This window comes from Leptonotus elevatus, chromosome 1 (genome assembly GCF_054856555.1).
Source record: "Leptonotus elevatus isolate MCC_2025b chromosome 1, RoL_Lele_1.0, whole genome shotgun sequence".
In the NCBI taxonomy this organism is placed as follows: Eukaryota; Metazoa; Chordata; class Actinopteri; order Syngnathiformes; family Syngnathidae; genus Leptonotus; species Leptonotus elevatus.
In genome coordinates, this window is record NC_141239.1 from 10,634,910 (window position 1) to 10,660,904 (window position 25,995).

The 25,995-nt window shown below is 40.1% G+C and overlaps 1 protein-coding gene across 1 annotated transcript; it reads left to right on the forward strand.

Annotated features, from left to right (window-relative positions):
- The first annotated feature begins 488 nt into the window (after positions 1-488).
- Positions 489-19,556, forward strand: mmp14b (matrix metallopeptidase 14b (membrane-inserted)). The gene is made up of 10 exons (XM_086076900.1): positions 489-910; positions 11,844-11,992; positions 12,092-12,214; positions 13,578-13,885; positions 15,517-15,678; positions 16,188-16,348; positions 16,437-16,575; positions 16,688-16,838; positions 16,970-17,085; positions 18,123-19,556. Exons 1-10 carry the CDS (start codon positions 809-811, stop codon positions 18,602-18,604), a joined length of 1,893 nt encoding a protein of 630 aa, XP_085933026.1. The 5' UTR covers positions 489-808; the 3' UTR covers positions 18,605-19,556.
- Positions 19,557-25,995: the final 6,439 nt, after the last annotated feature.

Here is a 25,995-nt window from a genome sequence, read left to right on the forward strand (position 1 = left end):
TTTAGTGCTCAAACAGATAAACACTACAGTTTTTTATTCAAATAAAAAAAATCCGTAAATATCTGATCATTATTGGTAAAGCTGATGTATTTTACAGTACTAGTTGTGAGTGGATTTTAGCACACTGCAAGCGTTAGATGGCGCAATTCCCTTTAAATCAACTGCAAAGTGCATCTCTATCTGTAATCTAATCTAATAATCAGGCGAATTCAAAGTGGCATGATCATGAACGATGCATAACGAAGATTTGAAATGACATGAGATGAACAAAACTAAAACATATCTAACAGATTTATATTTCATACGTAGTCTATCTCAAACGACCGTCTGTATTGTTTCAGTTCATGCTTCCAGTGCAAAATAATGCCAATTATAAAATAAACTTGCTCCTATAATTCGTCATTATTTGGTCACTTCCTACGCGTGTTCGTTTTTTCTTCCTTGAGGGCGGGCATTTTCTAAACAGAATGTGGGGGGGCGTTGCAAACTACCACCACGTCTACATGGAGAAGACAGGAAAGGGGGATGCGGCTAAAAGACAGGACACAAGTTCAGCATTTCGACCAAAATTACGGACCTTTCCCTCCTCTTGTCTCCCTAAACTTCAACAAAAAACACGAGAAGAATGTGTCGTTGCTAACTAACTTTTAAGTAATTGCAGAAGTAGCAGGCGCTGGTAGCCTTCGAGCTTTCTTTTTGTTTTTTGTTACTGAGTTTGTTTTGGAAGAATGTTTTGACAACGCGAAGACTGCGTCAAATTGAAAGACAAAACGACATCTTTGTAATTGTTTGAAACGAAAGTAACGAGATGGCACCGCGGAGGCTGAAACTGCTGGTCCGACTGCTGCTGCTGGCGGTGCTGTTGGAAGCCAGCACACAGGCGGGCACCGACAAAAAAATCAACCCTGAGGTGAGTTTCGACTGAGGTGAGAAGGTTAAAAAAAAGGATTTACAATAGAAAGTTCCAAATAAAATCATCGCATTTACTGGTATGTGTACTAAAGACGTTTTGCACATGACAGCATTATGATAATCACATTGATCCCCAATTGTGCACTCTGATCTTCCTATTGTCCTCAAAACAGTTCCTCCCATTGGAAATAGTGGAACTAGAAATAATGATCAGCTCCAAGGTCAAACTGTGCAGGCATTTTCAGTAACATTCAGCTGTCAACACGTGTAAAAATAAGTTAATCTCTTTTGAAATGAAATCATATTAATGATCAAATTTAATTTGTGTCGTAACGTGTAAACCGAAGTTAAGAACAACAAAACATCTAAAAGTGATGATGTGTATGAAGATGCTGAAGTCCAGTTACTCTAATTTTTACACCCCTGGGCCCTTATTGAGGCTGGTTCTTCTTTTTTGTACAAGTGTTGAATTAAAGCTTATTTTTTCTTTTCTTTTTTTAAAGAAGAGAAAAGCTTGCCCATGGTCTCTGAATTGCATTCTCATAAGATATACTGAGGTGTGGCATCATTTATGACGTTTTGTTAAAAACAAAATTAAAGGCATATTTTTCCTGAAAATTTCAGCAAAATTTCAAAAAGTATGACTTAAGAGCAATCGATTTTGGAGGTTCCACAATCACTCTGAGACTGTGAGCAGCACAGGAATCAAAGATGGAATCCTTTGTAATGGCCGGAATCTTCATGGCATCATTACGTTACAGTGTGTAAAAAAAAAAAGTTAAAAAGGTCATAACTATTCCAAGCAGTACACACTGCAATGCTGGTCGAATTGCAAAAAGTTTGACTGCTTGACCCTTTTAGCTTTCACCCAAAGTCACCCCAATGAGAATGAAAAATGATGACAATGACTGTGGCTTTAGAGACAGTAAGTTGTTTCAATGTATGAGAGTTTATCATATAGTTCTGTGGTCCATGTTAATACGGCACGAGTAAAGAACGACAATGTCAACAAAAGTCACTTGTTGTTGGCACAGGGCAAGATGGGAAGGGTTTTGACCGGGGTGAGCGGAAGCAGCCCATAACGATGATAGCGCTCATGAAAACGCTGAGAAGTGCTGAGACTGCAAAAGCAAGGAAGCATGAGAAGGCAAATGGGGAGAAATGTGAGTTTGTATTGTGGTCGGAGCAGAATCAGAGACCATTTTTGTGGCTATGGGAGGGGGTTTTGAGAGCTGTGGGTCGGTTAATATGTAGGGGGATGGGGAAATGTAATTGTTGACATCTGTCTTAAGTTAGCGCACAGCAGACTGGGAGACGTTCTTCAGCCTCAGAGAAAGAGTCAGCTGTGGGGAAAACACAGCTCATTGATAAGACGCAGCAGCTTTCCAGCTTTTTCTGTCTTTTTTAAGTCATTACAGCATGAAATCGATCGGCCCGCTTGATTGGTTTGATCAACCATTGGTGCCAAATTCCTTTCTCAATATTATTCCAGCTGTGCTAGTGGAAGAATTTTACATTAGCTCTGCTGACCTACATTCAAGTGCCAAACGAAAGGGACGATGTATGATTCAAATGTAAACACGGGTGCTGGCCCGCCACCAAATTTGAAATCCAGGTTTGAAACCAGACACCATTTAACTGTTTGGAGTTCGCATATGTTTGCAATATGTGCAATTAAGACCACCAAGACGCTCATAAAACTTCTCATAGTCAGATGACAGTAGCCTGTACACTTAAGTTTCTTTTGAAGTAGTAACAAGAGATAGTAAAATAAAATATGGTCTCTGTCATTTTCATTACATTACATGGGGTCATTTTAATTAATTGTAATAAATGCAATGATAATAAAAAATTAATGAACCCTTCCCTCAAATGGCAAAAATATTCTCTATTCATACTTTTGATTTGCACCCAAATGTAATATGTGGACTCAGGAAAAAAATATAATTTGACGTGCATAGTGCCTCTCAAGTCATATTGCTCTAAATCTGAGTGTTACATTTCAAATTAACATCCATTGTTGAAATTCATAATAAGTGACAGTGGTCTTCACTCGCATGATCTCATTGTTGTTCCTTCCCAGCATTTCATGTTGTGCAGTTTTTGCGTAATCCTGCCAACAAGCAAACCGTAAGAAAGCAACACTATATTGGTACTGTAGCTCTTTTAACAGCATGAACACGTTTGTTTCAAACACTGAGCAACATTCAACTTTTGGCAAAAGCTATATTAGTTACAATGAAATGAGATGAAACAAGTGAACAACTCGTGGAACAAGATGTATGCTGTGTGCAGTCAAACAACGTAATATGAACTGACATTTTGACTGACCTGTTTCATTTTGTAGACATGAACAGCAAAAGTCTGGAAAATGTGCAATTAAACTGATTCAATTTGCTGCAGATGCTCATGCAAGCAAATTGGAAGGTTAAAGCTATTCTTGCATATTTTTGGTCAAGGCCAGTCATTTTGCAATAAAAGGTTCAGCACAGTTCATTGCCGCTTTTGTATGGCCTCTTAAATTGAATATACCCTTCTTCCTTTGAATCGAGTTACCTAAATGAAATTGTGGATATATTTAAGTAATACCAGTGCCCTGTGTTACACTGCTTAGTTGCACTTATGTCGTGAGGATGTTATGTGTTAACTTTGCGAGTGGTCAGCAGGTTTGTGTAAGTGTGATAAACACTCGCGGACACCGGATACACGATGAAGTCATTTCCTTACGTTTGACTAATTGACCCTGAGGCAGGAAGTGTGGGCATTTGGTTCTTGCTCAGCCATTAAAACACCTTGGTGTGTTAACAAGCTTGCATGGCACTGATACAAGCGCAGATCTGTTCCTATACACATAAAACATTTTCAAAGGAATGACTGCAATATGAGATCATTTCATGGATGCGAAATGGGGGGATATCCGGCGAGGGGGCTGTTGCGGACCACAAAAGAAGGCTTTGTGGCCATGTGAATGATGCCATTTTTGACAAAAGATGTCATTGTATCCATTCATACATACTAAGATAATATGACGTAATACTTTCTTTACCGTATAGATCATTTGTGGCTACCATTAAAGGGGGAAGTCAACCCACCCACCCCTCCCCCAAAAAATATTGACAATATGTTCTATAAGCCCCACTAGTCTAAATACGGTATTTTGGTTAATATTACGTTAGTGGAATATGAGTTAAGCAGCAAAATCCAGCCGTTTTTATCACTATCAAAAGGCAGCCATTTTGCCACTTGCTGTCGACTGAAGATGACATCACAGTTGCTCAGGGCTCAGGCAACGACCAATCACAGCTCACCTGTTTTCTGAAGCTGAGCTATAATTGGTTGTTACCTGAGACCTGAGCCACTCTGATGTCATTTTCACTCGCGAGCAAGTGGCAAAATGGCCGCCCCCTGAGATGGATAAAATAGTAGGATTTCAGATTCAGACAACTTTATTTATCTCACAAGGGGCAATTCATTTGTAGCTTCCCAGTACAACCATCTACAATCAGTCCATTAACAGATAAGTGAATAAGCAGCATACATCAAGACGCACATCAAAGCATGGGACCCTAAATGATAAAAACAAGACAAAATAAGAACAATAAAAACCGCTGAAGAAATAATTCAATAAGTTACTCCTTTAATATATAAAATGACAACAAATTGCAAATGTAATATTAATCAGAATGTCATGTTTAGATTAGTAAGGTCACATATATTATATTCTTGTCAAGAAATACTTAAGTTTGACTTCCCCTTTAAGATAACTAAATTTGGTATCTCATGTCATATTATTTTTGAAAGTGATTTTTAGTTTTTCACTGGTTATATTGTATACAGTTGAATCTTAGAGGTCTAACCCAATCCGCTTGTTGGCACCTCATTTGTAGTATTTTTATTTATTTTTTTACTTTACAATTTTCCCATAGTAAGTAATCCATCCATCCGATTTCTAGATTACTTTTCGTCATTAGGGTCAGGGGTGAGCTGGGGCCTTTCCCAGCTGATTTTGGGTGTCAGTGGCGGTACACCCAAGATTGGTCACCAGACAATTGCAGGGCACATATAGACAATAATCATATTAACACCTACAATGTGAAGTCTTCAAAGGACATAACAAGCTGGACCACGCGGAGAAAACATCCCCACTGCACACAGAAAAGCCAAAACTGGGATTTGAACCCAGAACCTCAGAAATGTGAGGCAGATGTGCTAAACAGGAACTCATAGAACTAGAATCTGTTCCAGGATCAAACTGCGGCCATCATAAACCTTTATTAATTCCAGGCACATGAAGTTGTCGAGTTCAAGTTTCACGTATGTCTTAAACCTCAAGACAAAGGCCTAATATGAAAGTGAGTCTCTTTTTTGCTTTTGTGTAAAGCAAAGTTAACCACTGTCAAACTGCGTGGTTGACTTCAGGGTTTTCAGTAGTCTGCTTTATACACGCTAAGATGTATATACGCATTACGTATGGGACATGCAGTTTATTTTTTCTTGTACTGACAAAGAAGAAAGACAGGAAGGAAGGACGTTGGGTTTTTTTCCCGTTGGGTTTTGTTATAGACAAAGACACACCCCGGTCATAGAGGGTGGGTGGCCTGAGGGCAGAATCCCTGAGGAGCGATTGATGTTCTTACAGGACATGAGGTAATATCCAAAGTGGTAACCTCAACAAAAGGAATTGTTGCCATGAAAATTACATTTGCAGTGACTACCACTCTTTTTTTTTTTTTTTTTGCGTGACCTTATTGTCCTTGGCTAAGGCAGAGGTTTGTTGACGTCACTTGAGGGATTATTGCAGGCAGCCTATAACGAAGCGTGACAACCGATGGGAGTAATAATGTAGTGCAATCCGTTCATGACATCTAAGGGTTCGCAGTGTGAGGATCATACAGTACATCTGGACGACTACCATCACTGTTGATCACAGTTTTTTTCCATTGGCTCGGCCCGGATGGAATAACTGACTCTCTTTCAGTACTGACACGCTATCCTTCATGCTAACTCCCTTCCTATGCAAAATGAACATGTTCCCCTTTTTTTTCTTAACCATTACTATTAAGTCTTCCATGTGGGTGGTTGTGACTGTAAATTTAAAACCGCTTCCTAAATTGTATGTTTGAAGTGAAGGTAAAATAAAATAAATCTGTCGACAGTTACGTAAAAACTTTTCCAAGCGGCAATTTCACATATTCTACTTCAAAAGCGTTATTAGTGTTGACAGTCATCGTCTGCGTAAATGCTGACTGTTTTCACTTCCTGCAACCTCATAAGTAAAAATAGCATCGTTCAAAAGTGAATAAGACTTTGTCATGTCACATGCGGAGGAGGCCCTTACATGGATGGATGGAAGAATGTTAGGAGCCCGAGAGCTCAAACAAGCACACCGTGTCACACAACAGCAGTCTTTTGAGTAAATTGAGAAAGAAAAAAAACGAGTAAGCATGTGACAAAGTCTCAAATATCAGTCAAACTGGACCTGAAACAGTCTTTTACTTTGTACAGTGGAACCTATGAGGTCAAACACGACGACTTCTGATTCCTTTTAGGAATCCAGTTTTCCCATAACAAAATCCGAAACTAAAGTATTCCTCCACCAAACTGTACTTCATCTACCATGTCCCCACTACATAGCCAATTTTTTTCTCAAGCGTCATTACTTATCCATCGAATAATTCCTCACTACATAGCAAAAACTAGCATTTTATCATGATCATTTTACAGCATACATACTTACTGTGTGATGCCCTCAAATGTGGGAAAGGAGAGCTTCAGTCACAGAGGCGCTTTTGTCGTTTATTGAATGAAATAAGTTAATCACTGTTGAACACTTCAAGAACAAGTACACAGTTAAAAAAGTAGTGACAAAGGTCAAATGGGAAGTTGATGTGAGCCTCATACATCTAATTTTGCATCACTCTAAATTGTCACACAACTGTAAAAAGAGGCTAAACATGAAAAATAAGAAAACAGTTAAACTTCCAAAACAAAGGACGGCCCTTATGATGGTCATTGGAGCTTTTCTGTTTGCAGTGATTTATGTATGGACTATATACTGTATATACAATGTAGTGTTTTCATGAAAAACAAAACAGTCTGGTTAACCCCAAACCTTTTGAAGGGTGGTGTATGTCATGTCCCTCACAAACTGAGAGGGACAGACAAATAAATCAAGGCTCTACTGCGACATTTCTGGAAAAAACAAATAAAAGCTGCCACTATGTCATATTTCTATTTTCACATTCTTCTTCTCCAAGTATCTTTTTTTGTGGGGGGGGGGGGGCTCTTTATTTTTCCTTTTTCTTTTTTCTTTTTTAAAAACAAGAATGCATGTTATTTTCTACTAACGTTTGCATGAGTGCTTACGGATACTAATGTGTCTTAACTGTTACTATGATGATACTGTAAATATTGAAATGTGTAATTTGTGATCAGTTTACCATAGTGTGTGTTAATGGGTGAATGAAGGGCATTAACTTTTGTGCACTTTCTAGTTTGGCGCTTTACGAATGAAGCTTTGTTAAGTTGATGTGTATGAGTTTACAGGAGCTCTGCCACACCAAATATGGCAGACGCTCACAAAGCAACTCAGAGGAGTCTAATATATACATTTCTATGCTTAAATTAGGGATTTTCTGATCTCTAAACATCACAATACAATATTATCACAATATTGTGGGGAGGGTGGCGATACAAAAAAAGGTCACAATATTGTAAGAAAAAAAGAGCTCATACAAAAAACCACACACACACAATATTGTACTTTTGTACATTACAGCAACGAAAAATATAAAACTGTTATAAATATTATTTATTAAAAAAAATTTTTATATATATATATATATATATATATATATTGAGGCACTTACTAATGCAAGCACACGTTGAGTTCCTCCACAAATTGACTCGGTTCGCAAGCATATTATGTTCCCCTTCATCTGAACATTAGCGTAGAAGGGCCAAAACATTAATTGTAAAAATTAAACTGCACTAAAAAAAAGTAGCCATCAGAGGGTGCTAAAACTGCACAAATGGAAATCAACGCGATTTTTTTTTACGGATGTGCTGCTTTTAATATGACGACGACAATATATTGTGGCAGTTTTAATATCGCGATATCACGATATTGCCCTTTTCAATACATCCCTAGCTTAAATCGTGATCGCTTTTTTAATGGCATACTGTAGTTTCAAGAGTAGTGTCTAATCTCTCACTTACTGAGATGATGTTTAGTTGATATTTGACCATCTATTGGTGAGCTAAACTGTCAAGCTAACCTAGCTAGCTTATCTTCACAGTTCACACAACTCTCATACGGTACTGCGTCTGACAGATGAAAATACTAAAATGTTAGCAAACAAAGTGTTGCGTCTATATTTACAAAGGATTTGAGTTTAACATTGAATGCTTTTGAGTAAAATAATGAAACTTGGTCCCCGTTTCTACTGCAAATCAGTTGAGACTCTTGATTCTTTAGCACCTACTTAACTCAATTTCACCTAATTTCTTCAACATACAATTTATCACCAATCAATACCACGTGATCAACAGATTTTTTAACTCATTCACTGCCATTGACGACTATAGACGTCAAAAATTAATTTGAACTATTTCTATTAGTTAGCAAGACAAAACCTAGAAAAATATATCGTACATTTAGAACAGATATAAAATTTGTGATTAATCGTGAGTTAACAATTTAAGTTTTGCAATTAATTACAATTAAAAATGTAATCGCCTGACGCAATTTATAAAAAGAAAAGATTATTAAAAATGAGGGGCGTCGGGTGATTACAATTTTTAATCTTAATTGAATCGCATGACTTCAGTAGTTAACTCACGATTAAACACAAATTGTATATCTATTCCAAATGTACAATTAAAAAATTCTAGGTTTTCATGCTCTTGTTAACAAAAGTGGAAAAAATGTTAAATAGAAATAGTTCAGATAATTTTTTTACGTCTATAGCCGTCAATGGCGGTGAATGAGTTAAGAATCAATTAATGAATTCCATTCCCAATTATATTAAGACGTTACACAATCCTCTTCTTTTCCCGCTCGTGCGCAATGCGTTTCTATGAAACGGTGTGTCTTTATGTGTGTCCAATGCTGCCCACTGACTGAGTCACGACCAGAAAGGGCTCATTCAAGGTAAAGTAGTATAAACACTCCAACGTCCATGTCTCCCCGACACAGACCAAGAGTGAGAAATTAAACCTTCTTCATGCCAAACTCGGTCAAGTTGGATCAGAATCAGTTCTCTTCATACTAGCGTACTGTAAACCTACAAGGCTTGAGCAGATATTTAAGGACGTCAGCACACCGTATGTTTTCAGATGAGAAGCCCTTCAACAAGCATGTCGTCCCGTCATTGTATTTACTTTAGTATCAGCAGCAGATGGGCTTTACAGCAATGATTGATGGGCTCTGGGTGTGGTCTGAAGCCTCGGGTTTTCCATGGAGGGCAGAGAGGAGAAGGGGTGGAGTGATGAGGCAAAGACAGACACTTTGAGGTTTGGACGCAACACTGGATGCAGAGTTCCCGGTTTAATTATTGACTGACGCTGGAGCGCCACTGTGGCCATCTGCTGAGGTTTGCCCGAGGCCCGAGTCTCACCCTGGGACACTCCCTCGCCCGCTTTGCTGCGGTGGCCTCGTCGCTAACACGTGTGCCTCCCGTTTCTGAGCGCTGGTTCAGTTCTTGCTCTGGCCTTACAGGTTCGCATTGTGCTCACGTAGGTTTTTGTCCGGGTTTTCACATTTCAAATAAGATTCAATGAAGATTCCATGTCCAAGGTGTGAATATTGGTGTGAATGGCTTCTGGTAGTGATGGGAAAGTGAAGCTTCATGAAGCACCTGTGATACATTTTTGGGTGCTCCTGTAGAAGGTGCTCTTGGTTTAAAGATAAAGGCTAATTGATTAAATTTCGACTGCATCTTTAAACACATATTTGACGCAACTCTCAAATTATGCTCTTTTGATCGTCATTTTAAATGTTCGAAATAAAGTATTAAAAAATAAATCAAGCGTGTTTCATGAAGCTTCATCAATAGTTCTGGTTTGTTTGTGCCCTGTAATTGGCTGTCTACCCAGCTTCTCACCCCAAGTCAGCAGTTCCAACTCACCCGTGACCCTAATGAGCACAGGTGCAATTGTGATTTATACCCAACATGGACTATAATTAATTATTTGTTTAAATGAGGTTCCATTCTACTTTTTTACACATTTCTTCATTTTTTTCATCCAACTTGCTTCATGTTTTAATATGTTAAAAATTAGGACAAAGTTATTTTAGTTAACGGAAACTGACTAAATAAAACAAAAAAATGTAAAAAGCCTTTTCTTTAATGAAATAAAAGTGAAAATGCTTTTTAAAAAAAACAAAGACTAATTAAAACTATGTTCTGCGTTTACAAAACTACAATAAAGAAAATGTCAATTTTCATCAATACATTATCCTTTGGTGTTGATATTAAATGTGTATATTTTGTTATTGCAGCATGGCTGTTAGCTGGAAAGTCGAACATTCATCTGGGATTTGGGGGCCTTTAACCGTGTGTTGCCTAAAATTAGCATAATCTAGCGGCAGCCAATAAAAAGGTGCCACCAGATAATGTCGCTCCGAAGCTTGTGTTCAAAGTCGGTGGACTGTTGTATAGTATCATTGTTTGATTTGTGGATGGTTGTCTTAAAAAGTTTTTTAAAACTAAAACGGACACTTAAAGTAATAAAACAGAACTACAAGGAATCATTTTAAACTAATAAAAACTAACAAACACGCTCTGAAAATGAAATAAGATAATAAAATAAAATAAAAACCAAAATAAAATAAAAACTAATTGTAATTTAATTCAGAAATGATCATAACCCTGCTAGGGAATCATGCTTAAATCACAGAATGCTCTACTGTCATAGTGCCTACCTCAATTGCAAGATTTTTATAGATAAATAAATTTTAAAGAAGGACTGTTTATTTTACATTTTAAAATGTTTTCTATTCATTGAATACAATTTAAAACCATCAAGAAGTTCATTCAAAGTATTATTGAGTCTCATGGCTTTCGTGGGTGCACCTTATGTTGTGGCCGACTTGGTTATAATTTTACTGTAACCTTATAAGGTCATGTCATGTGACCTCCAATAATCTAATACACATTATTATTCTCACTGAGTGACTTTTTACAAGAGAATACAAAAGTGGGTTTACTTTTGCGTTCACAACAGCCTCAGTGTTATATATTTTTTTCGACTTCGGGTCACAGAGGGAAAGAAGCTGCTTGGGATCCGTGCCGAGCAAAGCCGCTGGCGTGCGTCCAGGTGTCAAGCCAGCGCCGCGGTGAAATGGTTTTTCCAGGGGAAAGTAAGGTCAAGTTCAGCCTGAGAATTCTCAAGAACCTGAGGAGTATTGCAGCACTGAGACCAAATCAAAAGAATAGCTAGCGTGAAACTCGTGAAAAAGTCACGTAAACGTTTTACTCAAAAGAGGGAATTTCCTCAGGCGGTTCCTGGCTTGCGTGGGTATTGTTGAAACTTGATCTGCGTTTGTTGTTGAATCAGCGCTTTGGACCTGTTTTTGCTTTCAGTAAGTTATAGTCCTCTGCACTGGCTGACTGTTGATGGTCGAATGGATTTTGGAGTTAGTCACTGAATGGAAAGACGCCAGAGAGGCTGCTGTTGTCATTGGCACGAGACACCAAAACACATTATTTTCTGCATCAATGTGGAATGAGTTATTTTTACAACAGCTGCTCTTAATACTTCAACATGAGGCTCGCGTGATTCGGAACATCCAAACACATTCTGTTCTATTATCTTGGTCCAGGTTCAAAAAGTTCAAGAAGTGCTGTGTCAGTGTTGTCAAGGAGTTTTTCTGTCTGTCTGTTTGGACTTTTGTCATCATTTTTATTTTTATTTTTTATATTTTGCAGTCTTGGTTGCAACAATATGGTTACCTTCCGCCAGGCGACATGCGGACCCATGCCCAGCGTTCCCCTCACTCCGTCTCTTCGGCCATCGCTGCCATGCAGAGGTTCTACGGCCTCACGGTCACCGGCTCTTTTGACACCAACACCATCGAGTGAGAAGCCCGATTTTGTTTTAGTCTTGACAAAGTTCCGTTCCATTTTACGATAAATACACAATGAGCTCACTTGTGATCGAATGTGGTGTCTGACAGCGCAATGCAGCGACCTCGTTGTGGTGTTCCGGACAAGTTTGGTGCTGAGTTGAAAACCAACCTGAGGAGAAAACGTTATGCCATCCAGAGCCTGAAGTGGACAAAGAACCAAATCACATTTTCGTAAGTGTTAAATTAATATCTTTTTTTTTTTTAATATCACTTATCCTGTTCAGTGTCATGGGGCACTGCTGCAGACTTCCTGAACTGGTTGCCAGCCACTTACACGGCACATATAGAGACAGACAAGCTTTTTCTGTTTTGGACTTATTGATGGTATTCGTTCCCATTCTGCTTACACCATATTGTATGTATATATTCTGCTTTGTTATTGATAAATGTCATCCCCAGCTTCCTCTAACGTTACTTGTGTAAAGGAGATGTATGCGAAAGGTTTAGATTAACACTCCTTGCAGTGGTACACGTTGAAAGGTTTGATTAATGAAATCGATTGGATTACAAACATTTGCCGGTGTCCTGACACACGGACATTCTTGCGTCTTCTGTACTTTTTGCTCTGTACATTTATCATTTGTGGATTGGAGGCGAAAAATCTCCGGTTATTTTGAAAACAAGCCAGTTTTGCGACCGCGCTAGCTACTAGCACTAGCATGTTTACTACAACAATATTGTTGTTGACTCATCACTTCTTATTTGTATACACTTTGACTACTATTTAAACTTTTGGGCTGCTGGGAAAGTAAATAGAGACCTTAAGGAGGGAGAAATCTCAAAATCCAAACTTTTGACCACTCCGATCTATTTTTAACCACAGCTAGCAGGGCACATATATTACGATCGCATTACGGTAAAATGCATTTTACACTTACATTAATCATAATGATCAGAACACACTTTGGTAGACTTTGTCGGTTGAAAATCTTTTCGATTTATCCTTGCAATTTTCTACGGATATTCCTTTGTTGGTTCACATTCGACGTTCAACATTCCGTGTGCTCGTGAACAGCACACGATGTGTGGCACATGACGTCATCCGAATACCATCTATATGTTTAGGTTAGGGTTACACTGAAATAAAGGCCAGTGAGTAATGAATTGAGCTGCCTTGCAGTCTTTTAAATGTTCAATTTGACAAATACCGGTACACTAAATTAAGATATTAAGTCAAACAGTATGTCAGATTAAAATAATACACTATATAATATATTAAATAAATTATTTATAATTATATATATTCGGGATGGGCAAGTACCCGATATCCGGCCTTATTTCAAGATATTGGTTTTTGCAACAGCCCTCTTGTGGTCGTTACACGATCAGAAACAAAAAATTTGTGGCATATATATATATATATATATATATATATATATATATATATATATATATATATATATATATATATATATATAATAAATATATATATATATATTATATATAATGATAAAATAATTTCCCGTTATACAAAATTTCAATTCCCACAATTTCATTTTCCCACTTTTAAAATAAATGATTTGACTGTCCTCAGGATACAGAACTACACACCAAAGGTGGGCGAGTACGAGACCCACGAGGCCATCAGGAGGGCCTTCAAGGTGTGGGAGCGCGTCACCCCGCTGCAATTCCAGGAGATCCCCTACCATTACATCCGCGACAAGGTGGAGGAGTTTGCCGACATCATGCTATTCTTCGCTGAGGGTTTCCACGGCGACAGCAGCCCTTTCGATGGCGAGGGCGGCTTCCTGGCGCATGCATACTTCCCTGCTAACGGCATCGGGGGTGACACCCACTTTGATGCAGCCGAGCCTTGGACGATTGGAAACCGGGATCTGCAAGGTAAGGCGCCACGAAGGGAGGGGTGACACATTTTGACAAACGCAGGGTGTTGTTTATCTCAATCCTGTCATTCACAAGCTGACACGAGGAGAGTTTAAGTGCTGGGAAATTTGCACTGTTTTGCTGGCATGTGCGTCGTACAAGTGCCAGCATGTCCCGTCTCGTGTTGGTATGAGGGAGTTCATTCTTAGAGTTGGGGAAGTGTTTATTTCTGGATTGTATTGAGTCAGTCTTCACATGACCGGCAAATGTTTGCACATGATGCACCGTATTTGATTTACAGACAGGTCACGTATTTACGTGCACGTTAGTCACCTCAAAATCATCCTCATGTTTTTGATCATCTTGATATCCAGCATGAAGTCCATGTCTGGTGCATCCATCAAATGCATAAAATATCATTCTACGACTTAGCAATTTGAATACAATTAATTGTTTCACCACTATTGCCTCCGACTACTGTATGACATTTCTCATCACCAGTTACTAGTGAGGCAAAACTACTAGTACTGACATACAGGAAGTATTCATAATTGACATATGCCTACTAGTTCAGCCTAGCAGTGTTACTAGTGCAGTGCAGTAGTTTACTAGTAACATTATATTGTTTACTAGTAGGCAGCGCTTTAAGTGGGTAAAAAAAAAGTGCAGGCATTTGACTGTTTCCAGGTAAGTTAGATGGTGGGTAACAGCTAATCATTACAGTTATTAATAAATAAATCGATTATAAATGTACAGTGTTCCCTCGCTATAACGGAGTTCACTTTTCGTGGCCTCACTGTTTCGCGGAGTTTTTTTGGGTGCAATTTTGCATGCATTTTTTTTACAGTAATGTACCTATTTCATAAAATGTAAGAAAGTTTAAACGACAGAAATGTGACAAAATGTGAGAAAAGTGTATAAACTATGTGGTGAGGGGTTTTAGAACCTTAAAACATTTATAATAAATAAAAAACATAAAGCTATAACTACTTCGCGGATTACATTTATTGCGGGTATTTTTTGGAACCTAACCCAAACAAAACGAGGGAACGCTGTATGGTACAATATTTTTTTTCTATCTTGAATGTGAAATGTCCGACTGCATTTGAATGCACCTCATGTCTCGTGCGCATGGAAAGACGTCAATCTTTATACTAGCCGCCGCCGCTAACGGCATCATACAACGACGGCGTAACTAACGTGCGGTTTCGCAGCCTCCTAATTTAGCGATTAAATATGATTGTTGTGTTGACGTTGGTAGCAACTATGAAATGGCAATAAAAATTGTGACAAGGCAAGCCGAAATGTCTCATGTAGGCTATCTGAGAAAAGACAAGTCAAGCTAGCCGTTACGGTACCACGCATGCCAACTTCAAAATAAAAGCCATTACATTGGTGTCAATGTATTATTTGGGAAGCTTTTATTTTGAAATTAGCGTTTTGGTTGTCATGTTGTTGGTTGTTTGTTTTAAGTTTGAATGTAATAGGTAAAAATGTGTTTAAGGCATGAGGAGGTGGTAAAACTTTTTTTTTTAAAGAGTTCTGGAACTCATCTATTGCGATAAACAGTATAGTGGGAAAACAGCATAAAGGAAATGTCCCCCTCTTATTCCTATTTAGTGACGGTACGTCATGTTTTGTTACAACAGGAAACGATATATTCTTGGTTGCCGTGCACGAGTTGGGTCACGCTCTGGGTTTGGAGCATTCCAATGACCCCTCAGCCATTATGGCCCCCTTTTACCAATGGATGGACACTGAGAACTTCCAACTACCTGAAGATGACCTCAGAGGCATACAACAACTTTACGGTGGGTAATGGACGCAACCACCCCCCACCCCCCAAAAAAAAAGAATTCTTGACAACAATATGTTCTATGCAGCTTTGCTAGTCTAAATACGGTATTCTGGTTAATATTGCATTAGTGGAATATGAATTAAGCAGCAAAATTCAACAGTTTTTATCGATATTAGAAGGCGGCCATTTTGCTTCTTGTTGTAGATTGAAAATGACATCACAGTTGCTCAGGTCTCAGGTGACAAACAGCTCATCTTCATAAAACAGGTGAGCTGTGATTGGTCGTTGCCTGAGCAACTGTGATGTCATTTTCAATCTACAGCAAGAAGCAAAATGGCCGCCTCCTGAGATGGATAAAAAATGGCTGGATTTTGCTGCATAACTCATGTTCTACAAATGTAATATTAATCAGAATGTCATGTTTGGACTTCAAGTCTATTATATAGCTTTTAATGTCACCTGTTGTTTAGCTAGTACAAAACTATGACTTAATGTGATTTTTCCCACAATTTTTCATTTCAGGCTCTGGATCAGGAGGCCCTCAGCCCCCGTTTGTGACCCCTCGAATGCCAACAGACACAACTCCCAGCTACACACCGGAAAAACCTCGTTTTGGCCCAAACATTTGCGAGGGACACTTTGACACCATCGCCATCCTCAGAGGAGAAATGTTCGTGTTTAAGGTAAAGCAGATACAAGATCTTCTTAGGGCAATTTTTTTATGGCGATTTGGGTCCGTTGGGAAATGAGTTTTTCTTTTCCACCACTCAGGATAAGTGGTTCTGGCGAGTGCGTAACAACCATGTGATGGATGGATACCCCATGCCTATTGGTCACTTCTGGAGAGGCCTGCCTACGCTCATGGACGCTGCTTTTGAAAGGGAGGATGGAACGTTTGCTTTCTTTAAAGGTACAATTTTGCTTTAGTATTTGAAAAAAAATGTTGAGGGAAAAAAATTCATTAAAGAATATTTACTAAATAATATTAACTGTCAGTATTTGTATCTCCTGTCTGTGATCAGGTGACAGACACTGGGTGTTTAGTGAATCTATTCTCGATACTGGTTATCCCAAGAAGCTAAAGGAAATGGGGAGTGGCCTCCCGAAAGATCGGATCGACGCCGCACTTTATTACACCCCCACTGGACAGACGTTCTTCTTCAGAGGAGACAAGTGAGTCTTCATTTTTGTCTGTCCATAAGAGGACCTGAATCGCAATTGGACATTAAGACCTGCAGCATTTCTGGTACCATCTCAGATCAGTTGGCGTATGAACTCACATCCCTTCCCTTTCATTTGTGTAGGTATTACCGTTTTAACGAAGCATCGCGGAGTGTTGACGCTGGTTATCCAAGGCCTATTAATGTCTGGCAAGGAGTGCCTGATAATATCAAGGCAGCCTTCATGAGCAAAGATCAAGGTATTTGTTTTTGCGAGTGGAAATTACCGTAAAGAGGAAGTCAACTCAAACACTTTTTTTGACAATACAATATTGTATGCGGCCCCCACTAGTCTATACACATTATTTTTATTAAACAGGAAGTCAATCCCCCAAAAATGTTTCTTAACAATATGTTCTATGCAGCCCCACTAGTCTGAATACGCATTCTGGTTAATATTGCATTAGTGGAATATGAGTTAAGCAGCAAAATCCAGCCTATTTTTATCAATATCAGAAGGCGGCCATTTTGCCACTTGCTGTCGACTGAAGATGACATCACAGTTGCTCAGGTCTCAGTTATCAACCAATCACAGCTCAGCTTCAGAAAACAGGTGAGCTGCGATTGGTCATTGCCCGAATGAACCCTGAGCAACTGTGATGTCATCTTTAGTCGACATCAAGTGACAAAATGGCCGCCCCCTCAGATGGATTTCGCTTCATAACTCATGTTCTACAAATGTCATATTAATCAGAATGTCATGTTTAGACTAGTGAGGTCACATATTATTGTCAAGAAAGGTTGACTTTTCCTTTAAGCAGTAAAATCCACCCACTTATATCCATCTCAGTGGGCGGCCATTTTGCCACTTGCTGTCGACTGAAAATGACAATGAACGTTGAAAATTTAATGTTTCTCAGGGCCCCGGTCACAACCAATCACAGCTCACCTGTTTTCTGAGTTTGTTCATGTGACATTTGCAAACTGGGCCATGATTGGTTGTCACCTGCTTACCAATTTTAGTTGACACAAAGTGGCAAAATGGCCGCCAACAAAAGATTTATTGAGAAGCATTGGGCTACATTGAACATAATATTGTAAAGAATTTTTTGAGGGTTGACCTCTCATGTCAGCAAACAACGGAACCTCAAAAGTTGAACAACACTTGACAGAAAAAACCCACAAATCAAATGAAATAACAGTTTAAAAGCTCTAAGCATGAACTTAATCGCCAATACTATTGCAAAAAAACAAACAAACTTGAAAGCATGTACACCTTTCTTCTCCTCCTCCTCAGCGTACACCTACTTTTATAAAGCCAACAAGTACTGGAAGTTCAACAACCAGGTGATGCGCGTCGAGCCCGGCTACCCCAAATCGGCTCTGCGCGATTGGATGAGCTGTCCCAACGAAGACCCCAAGACGGACGGCGGAAGAGGCGGCCACGACAAAGACAAGGAGAGGGACCACAACGACGACGACAAGGACAGAAGCAGAGACAGGGAGACGGACAAGGAGCGGGAGCGGGAGCGAGAGCGGGAGAGAGAAACCGAGACAAAGGTGGATCGGGAAGAGGAAGTGGAGGATACGGAGGTGATCATTATCGAGGTGGACGAGGAGGGAAGGTCGGGAAGCGGCGGGGGGGCGGCGGCTGTGGTCATCCCATTAATCCTGTTGGTGTGCGTGATCGCAACGCTGGCAGCGTTAGTGTTTATCCGTCGCTACGGCACCCCTCGCCGACTCCTCTACTGCCAACGGTCCTTACTGGACAAGGTGTAGTTGGGAGAGGAGAGGAGAGGAGGAATAAGGAGAAACAAATGGAAGGTGATGTTCAACAAAATGAGATCAAACATGAGGAAAGAGCAGCACGCTTCACTTTTGAAACCACTGCAAGGTCCTTTTTTGCTCTGTCACTCGACCACTCGGACCTTCCATTTGGTTCTCTGTCCTGGTGGGGACTGACGCCAGCTCACGGCTGTTTGCTTCTTTTAGCCTTTTTCAATGTTTTGTTGTCAGGTTGACGCCATCGGTCAGCGTTTGCCGCCTTTTTCACGGCGCATGTTCCTCGCCTAAGCAAATTGTGTTTTGAAAAAAAAACCCGCACCGGCAATATACTGTAAAACACGCACGCACGGTTCCCTTTGCGCACACATTTTCTTTCAACCACAAAGTGATTGTGTTTTTTAACCTTCCAGTAAAACAGAACCGAGCCAGTGTGAACCATAAAAGGGAAAGAAACCATCAGCATGAGCAATAAACTGTGTGTTTCCCCTTTTTATATAAATGCTGATGTTGTCATTATTATTATGACTATTACTATTATTGTTGTTGTCTGTGTAATGAATGTGTTTTTGTACATTGTCATTAAAAAGTCCTGCTGGACAGTGACATACCGTTTTGAAAGTGGCCTTAATTTTATATGTGGGGGGGATAGTGAAGTGGGGACGCGGGTTATTATTTGTTCATGAAACTTGATTGTTTTTATTTTATCTTCAAAGGAAAATAAATCCGCAATCTGAAAAAATGGCTTCCATTTTTCATTGTACTTGTTTACCATTTGACAGCATGGTGCTAACTTTTACTGGTCGGGCTTTAAGAGAAATCTCACAGCAATGATGATGATACTAGTGATGATGATAATAATGAGAATGATCTTGTTTTCATAATGAGATTGTGTCTGTTCTCTTTACATGTTGGACATTTCCTACAAAATAAAAACATTTTGAACGTATTGATGTGGTGTGAGTTTCACTATGGCCGTTGAATGTACTGCTACTTGGATCGAGGTGTGTTTCTCCATCATTCAACAAGAGTTCATCCACATGATAATACCAATATCATGTCAAATTTAAGAAACCATGCTGCCGGCACTATAAATTCAATGACACATTGACATCTGAGTCAACAAAAACAAAATTCAACAACCACATCTAGGAGTGCGGCCAAAATAAACGCTATGAAATGAAGACTGTTGGGAACAAAATTAATGTGCTATAGAAGAAATCTTGGAATTCAGGTTGTAAATGTAGGTCAGTCCTTCTTATAGGGCCTTACTGGCCCTGAAGTCCCATCATTGGTATACAGCATCAGCAAAAAAAAAAAAAAGAGCAATGATGATGACATTACCGAATTAACAATACTGAGCTCTTTAAAAAAAAAAAAAAGTATACAGCATCAACTAATTTAGACCATTTTTGGGGGGTACTTCAAAAACCTTAGCACCCCCATAATTTTTACGATTTTATATATATGATTTTTTTTATTTTTTATAACTGTTATTTTTAACAAGCTAGGAAGTTATACATATATAAAACATACAGTTTAAAAGTAATATTTAAACAACCACAATACAGGTAGGAGTTAGGTGAGCCCCCAACCCCCACCCCACCCACCCCCACATCCGGCCCATATAAGAAATGTTGAAGGTCATCACATTTCAGAGTGGTGCGAGGGAAACAAGTGTTTATATTAATGCCTAGAACACATAGCGCCCCCAAACCTCTGATCTTAGAATCGCCTCTGCAGTACAGTCACATGGAGCATATAGGCAAGGCTTTATTAACTCATTCTCTGCCATTGACGGCTATTGACGTCAAAAATTCATTTGAACTATTTCTATTAGTTTAACACGTTTTCAACTTTTGTTAACAAGAGTATGAAAACTTAGATTTTTTTTATTGTACATTTAGAACAGATATCAAATGTATGAATAATCGTGAGTTAACTATTGAAGTCATGTGATTAATTACAATAAAAAATTAGGAGCGTCGGGCGATTAAAATCGTAATTTATTGCGTGACTTTACGAGTTAACTCACGATTAATCACAAATTGTATATCTGTTCTAAATGTCCAATAAAAAAAATCTAGGTTTTCATACTCCTGTTAACAAAAGTGGAAAAAAATGTTAAACTAATAGAAATAGTTTAAAAAAAAAATTGTGACGTCTATAACTGTCAATGGCAGTGAATGAGTTAAAAACATCTAAAACATTTAAGTAGGTCCTCAATGAAAGGTATGTGAGAAAAGCGAAGTTTTTAACCCGGATTTAAAAGCATTCACACTCGGGACTGACTTTTCACCATTTGTATGCAGCATAGCAGCTAAATGCAGCTTCACCGTGTTTGCTTTGAACTTTGGGCTCCACTGGCGCGAGTCTGCAGACATCAGAGCCCTACTGCGTTTGTATTCAATCAGCATTTCTTTCATGTATTCGGGACCCAAACCATTCGGTGATTTATAGACCAGTAGCAGAATTTTAAAGGGTGAGTGATCATTTCCATCATGGAATTATATTTTTGTTTCATCATTTGAGATCTGGAGCGGGAGATTGAAATCTTGGTTTATTACTGTTACACACTCCTCGAAAACTCAATCGTTTTTACTTTTTTGCCCTTTTTGTGGTCTTCGGCTGTCCTCCTGGACCTCCAGTTTTCTTGCTCCCCAGCCACTCCACTCTCCGCTAGCGGCCCTCGGAAAATGTCAGGCCCAGGAACTTGGGTTGGAAAATGGGGAATGCGGCCAAATCCTAAGTAGAAACAGGAATAACAACGATCGACCCGTTGCACAGCAGGAAAACATATCTCGGTTGGATGCTCGCGTGTGTGCGCGCGCGCGCATGCGTGCGGATGTGCGTCCCACTGTTTCTATAGGATCAAATCAGTGGAGTTTTTTTTTTCCTTCTTTATGAAGTAATTAATACAGTACTCAGCATTTGTACTGTATGTGCATTCAACCGGTTACACGGTGATTATTATTGCCTTCCATCATGAACCAATAAAAGTTCAAACTGCGTCACCCGACTTCAAAATGACCAAAAAAAACGTCCACATAGGCGTCGCCATAAATGGGAACGACAGTGTGGTGTGTAAGCAAATCTGTCATGTGTTATGACAGCAATACGACTTTAATGCAGAAACAATCATCAGTTATTTTCTTAATTCCCCGCCCGCAGCACTCTTTAAAAAAAAAGAAAAAGAAAAGAAAAGAGGGCGCCCAGTTGTCTCTACTTTGCTGCAGTGTTTTGAAGAGTCAGGGCTGGGGGCGAGTGGGGGGGGGGGGGGGGGCAAGTCACGAGGCTGTTTGCAGGATGGAGGAGGGGGGGGGGGGGGGTGTTGGGGGGGGGGGGGGGTTAAGTCACATTTGGAGACCAGAAACAGTGCAGAATTCCATGAGCTACATCTGGATTTGCAACTGCATCACAAAAAGGGTGACGCGCACGGCGGGACCTGGCAACGTGCTGATGCGGATGTCATTAATTAGGTCAAAGTGGCCAACAAGTATTGCTCGTATACAATTGTGTCTTGATGCACAAGCGAGAAAAGTAGCAGCGGCTCTCAAGTGTGTTTTCTGTTTTTTTGCTGATTCTGCAAAGTGAAGACAAGAATCAGCACAACTCTTTGCATAGTTTCTTTTTATTTTCCGATTGTGTTACTGGAGAGTTTTTTTTATCTCTCTCGAAAAACGAGTCGCTTTTCCGACAGAGATAAAACAAAACAAAAAAATGTTGCGAGATCATACTCTGCCCATCTGGAAAGTCAAAAGGTGCCCCCCCCCCCCCCTGTCATGTCGCAAAACCTCATGAATAACTCTTTTTAAGAGTTTTTCCTCCTTGCAGGACAATTCCTGTTTCAGTTTAATGTATTTGGCCTGCCCGACTAATGAGTGGAAATTTCCCATTGGAGGAGGTTCTGCTCTGGTCCATTGTGCCTCATATAAAGGCCAAACGTGGAAATGGCAGCACGGAGCTCACAGAGAGAAGCCTGGGTCACTTCCCCATTAAAATGAGAATGACTGTTGAACTCTGCCTGTCAACGAGGACGTCGGTCGGGTGAGGTAGTTTAGAAAGGATACTGGCGAGTTGCCTCGTAGGCTACACATGGATTTCATTTGCATCTGTTTAGGGTCTGCCACATCCTGCTACGTGCGCCATGACCGCAAACACGATCACGGGCTTTGCTATCATTGCCCTTTATGTTTTTTTTTTTTTTATTAGAGTAAAGTTTAAATCAGATCAAAATTGACATAATGCATTCAATCAAATCATCACATTTATTCCATTCTTTGATTGTATTTGTGTTAATAAGGAAAGTCTGCTCAATACTCATGTGTATCTATTAGGGGTGTGGCAAAAAATCGATTGTCATAAGAATCGCGATTCACGTTTAGTACGATTCAGAATCCATTTTAAATGTTCCAAAATCGATTTTATTTCAATTATTTTATACTTTTATCTTCCCTTTGTTTGTGTGTGCCTTTATTGGGAGCGCTGTTCATGTTGTACCCGATTTGGCCACTTATGGGCAGTGTGGTTCCACGCGGTCTGATGCACTGTTAAGTTGTAGCCACGTTACAAAATAGAAGGAAAAAGTCACAATCAAGTTATTCCAATAAAAGTTGTTTTTTTTTCCAGCGTGGAGCCATTGTTTTGAGTGATAAAAGTGTCGCAAGTAGCGCGCTAATTAGCATTAGCGAGTCAGACTGGAGTAGATCATTACGATTCCTTGAACATCGACAAATTGAATCAAAAATCATTGTCAATAAAATAATTTTTATTCAAAAATCGCTCTTAATCAAAAATCGATTCTGAATCGAATCGCACAACCGATTGGTCACGCAAGCCATCAATTCTTAAATAAATATTTGAGACAAAACGTGTCCTTGCCGCAAGAAATCGTGGAAGAGGAGGGGAGCAGAGAGGTTAGCAGAGGTGGGCAATCTCGGTTCTCGAGGGCCGGAGTCCTGCAGGTTTTGGAGGTGTCTCACTTCTAACACAAGCTGATTCCAATCAACAGGATCGTTATCAGGCTTATGCAGAGCAGCTGTGTTGGAGAAGGGCAACATGCAAAACCTGCAGGACTCCGGCCCTCGATGCCCACCTCTGGGTTAGAGGAAAGATGGAGGAGGGGGGGGAAAAAAATCACCACAGTAGGTCTCGAACCCGCACCCGACTGTTTACGGGGTGAGCGCACTGCCCACTACACCACCCATTCTTTATAGTGTGTCCTTACTTGTACTTGAAGCAGTGTCATCAAATGGATATTAAGACAGCCAATTGTCATTTCATTGCACTGGTCATGTTTTGGGTGAGGAATTAGCATTTTAACACGGCTAAAAGCTCCAAAACGTTGATTTTTCATGTTGCAGTCCCTTTAATGACAACAATGGTAGCAGTTGAGAAACGGAGCTGGCGTTGAAATGAGGTCCCCGCAGTGGCGGGTGATCTTAGCCACAAAAGCTCTTGTACTACAACTGATTTTCAAGCAGTCGTGCGCAAGAATTAAAAATGTCACGGCGAGTATTTTGTGTGGCTCATATGGATGATTTATGACTATGGTTTACCATCGAAGATGCACTCCGCAGTGCACGTTCACTCACCGCCGACCGCGCCGAGATGAATCTTAAAAGAGTGAAAAGCAGAAAGGAGGTTTTTGTGTCGGGTGTGGCGTAGTGGGCGCCGTCTCGCGGAGGGAGGCAAAAAAACAACAACGCAGGTGCAAGGAAGTTGAGCAATCAACATTGGACTTTTTCTTTCCCCAAAACAGTCTGCCTCATGTTGGCCTGGTTTTTCCCCCCAAGCCCGGCAGGAAAACCACCTCTGACATGACATGCTGATTCAGGCTCTCCTCTTCCTGGTTGTGCTCCAAGGCTGACTGTCCTCATCCTGACCCACAAGGAAACCCCCCCTCCCAATGGCAACTAGTCAACATAGTGGACTCATTTCATGTCTGAGCCCTTTTCGTCCTCACTCTGATCATGAGGTATCCTACAACCTGGTGCGCGTTTTTTCTTCTTCTTCTATTTCTCCCCACAACTCTTCGTTTGCCGCCGCATCTGGTTTCCATAAGTGCAAAGAAGTCATCACAAAGAAAGCACCGGAAGGGTTTGTATGAAGGCGAAATCGGCTTTAATTTTTCAGTGTGTTCCCTTCCAGCTTTGCCTCACGGCGAGAGGGAATCTATAAGAGGCGTCCCAAAAAGGGGGGGGGGGGGGGGGCCCGAGCTCACAGAGAAAAAAAGAACCCTGAGGAAAGTCAACGAGACGTGCCGAGATCAGAGAGGCCGCATGAGAGGTTGTCTTGGAAAGGGGAGCCTAGCGGGTCTGCGTGTTGAGCGCTGGACACAAAAGACCGATGCGGTTTCGCCGCGTGGGAGTGGGAGGGGGGGGGGGGGGGGGGGGGGGTAGGGGTACTGCTTACAGGGCGAAACAATATTGCTTTTACGGCATACTTCTTACCCAGAGTGGTCTTGCTCAGCTAACTGGCCTCGAGACCGTTGACCCCAAATGTGGACCAGATGCAGGTGGTCCGTTGAGGTCTTCCTGCTGCTATTGTGGGGTTTGAAAAGAAACGGGGAAAACAAGCAAGTTCATTGCATCAGGTTCGAGGGTTGAGTCTTTTGGACACTGTGCGTCATGAATTTTTAAGATGAATGATAGCAGTTACAAACTGTTGTCATTATTTTTGTTTGTGGTGAGTGCCTTGGGGGGCGGGTGCTCAAGCCCAAATAAAGGGCAGTTGTGGTGTCTGTTTTCTTTGTTATTCTTGTAAATGCTATTTAAATACATCCAGTTGAGTGAAATTGAGCTCAATTCCAAAAGTAGAGGAGTAAGGTGCTCTCATGGTGATCAAACAGACTCTGTTATAAAACAGGCAGGAACCATATATGGGCATGACAATGAGCTCCTTGCCGGGACATGGACACCGTTGGCATGTATTGAGAAGCCCAAATAGAGACAAAATTGATGGCTAGCTCATTACAGGGAAATCAACTTCTAGCTGTATTCCAGTTCCTGACTTTGCCAAAAAAAATTATATATATATATATTTTTTAGACAACAACTGCTATCTCCCAGACAGAATTCTCATGCAGAGGTGTGCATTTTTGACAAATAATAATAACAACAACAATAATAAATTTTAAGAAAAGACTGTTTATTTGAAAGTGAGCAAATTCAGGAATTCAACAGAAGGAATCAATTAATTATTTCCAAAACTTTTCAATGACACAAACGGGATGGTACAGGGATTCTCAATCTTTTTTTGATACATCATACAGGGATCCCTCGCAGGGGGAAAAAATAGGTAGGCCTAATACTATTACTTTAAAATAATAATAATAATTCAGAAGTTGTAACGTTATGAGAATCAAGTTATTGGTGAATTTGTTGAAA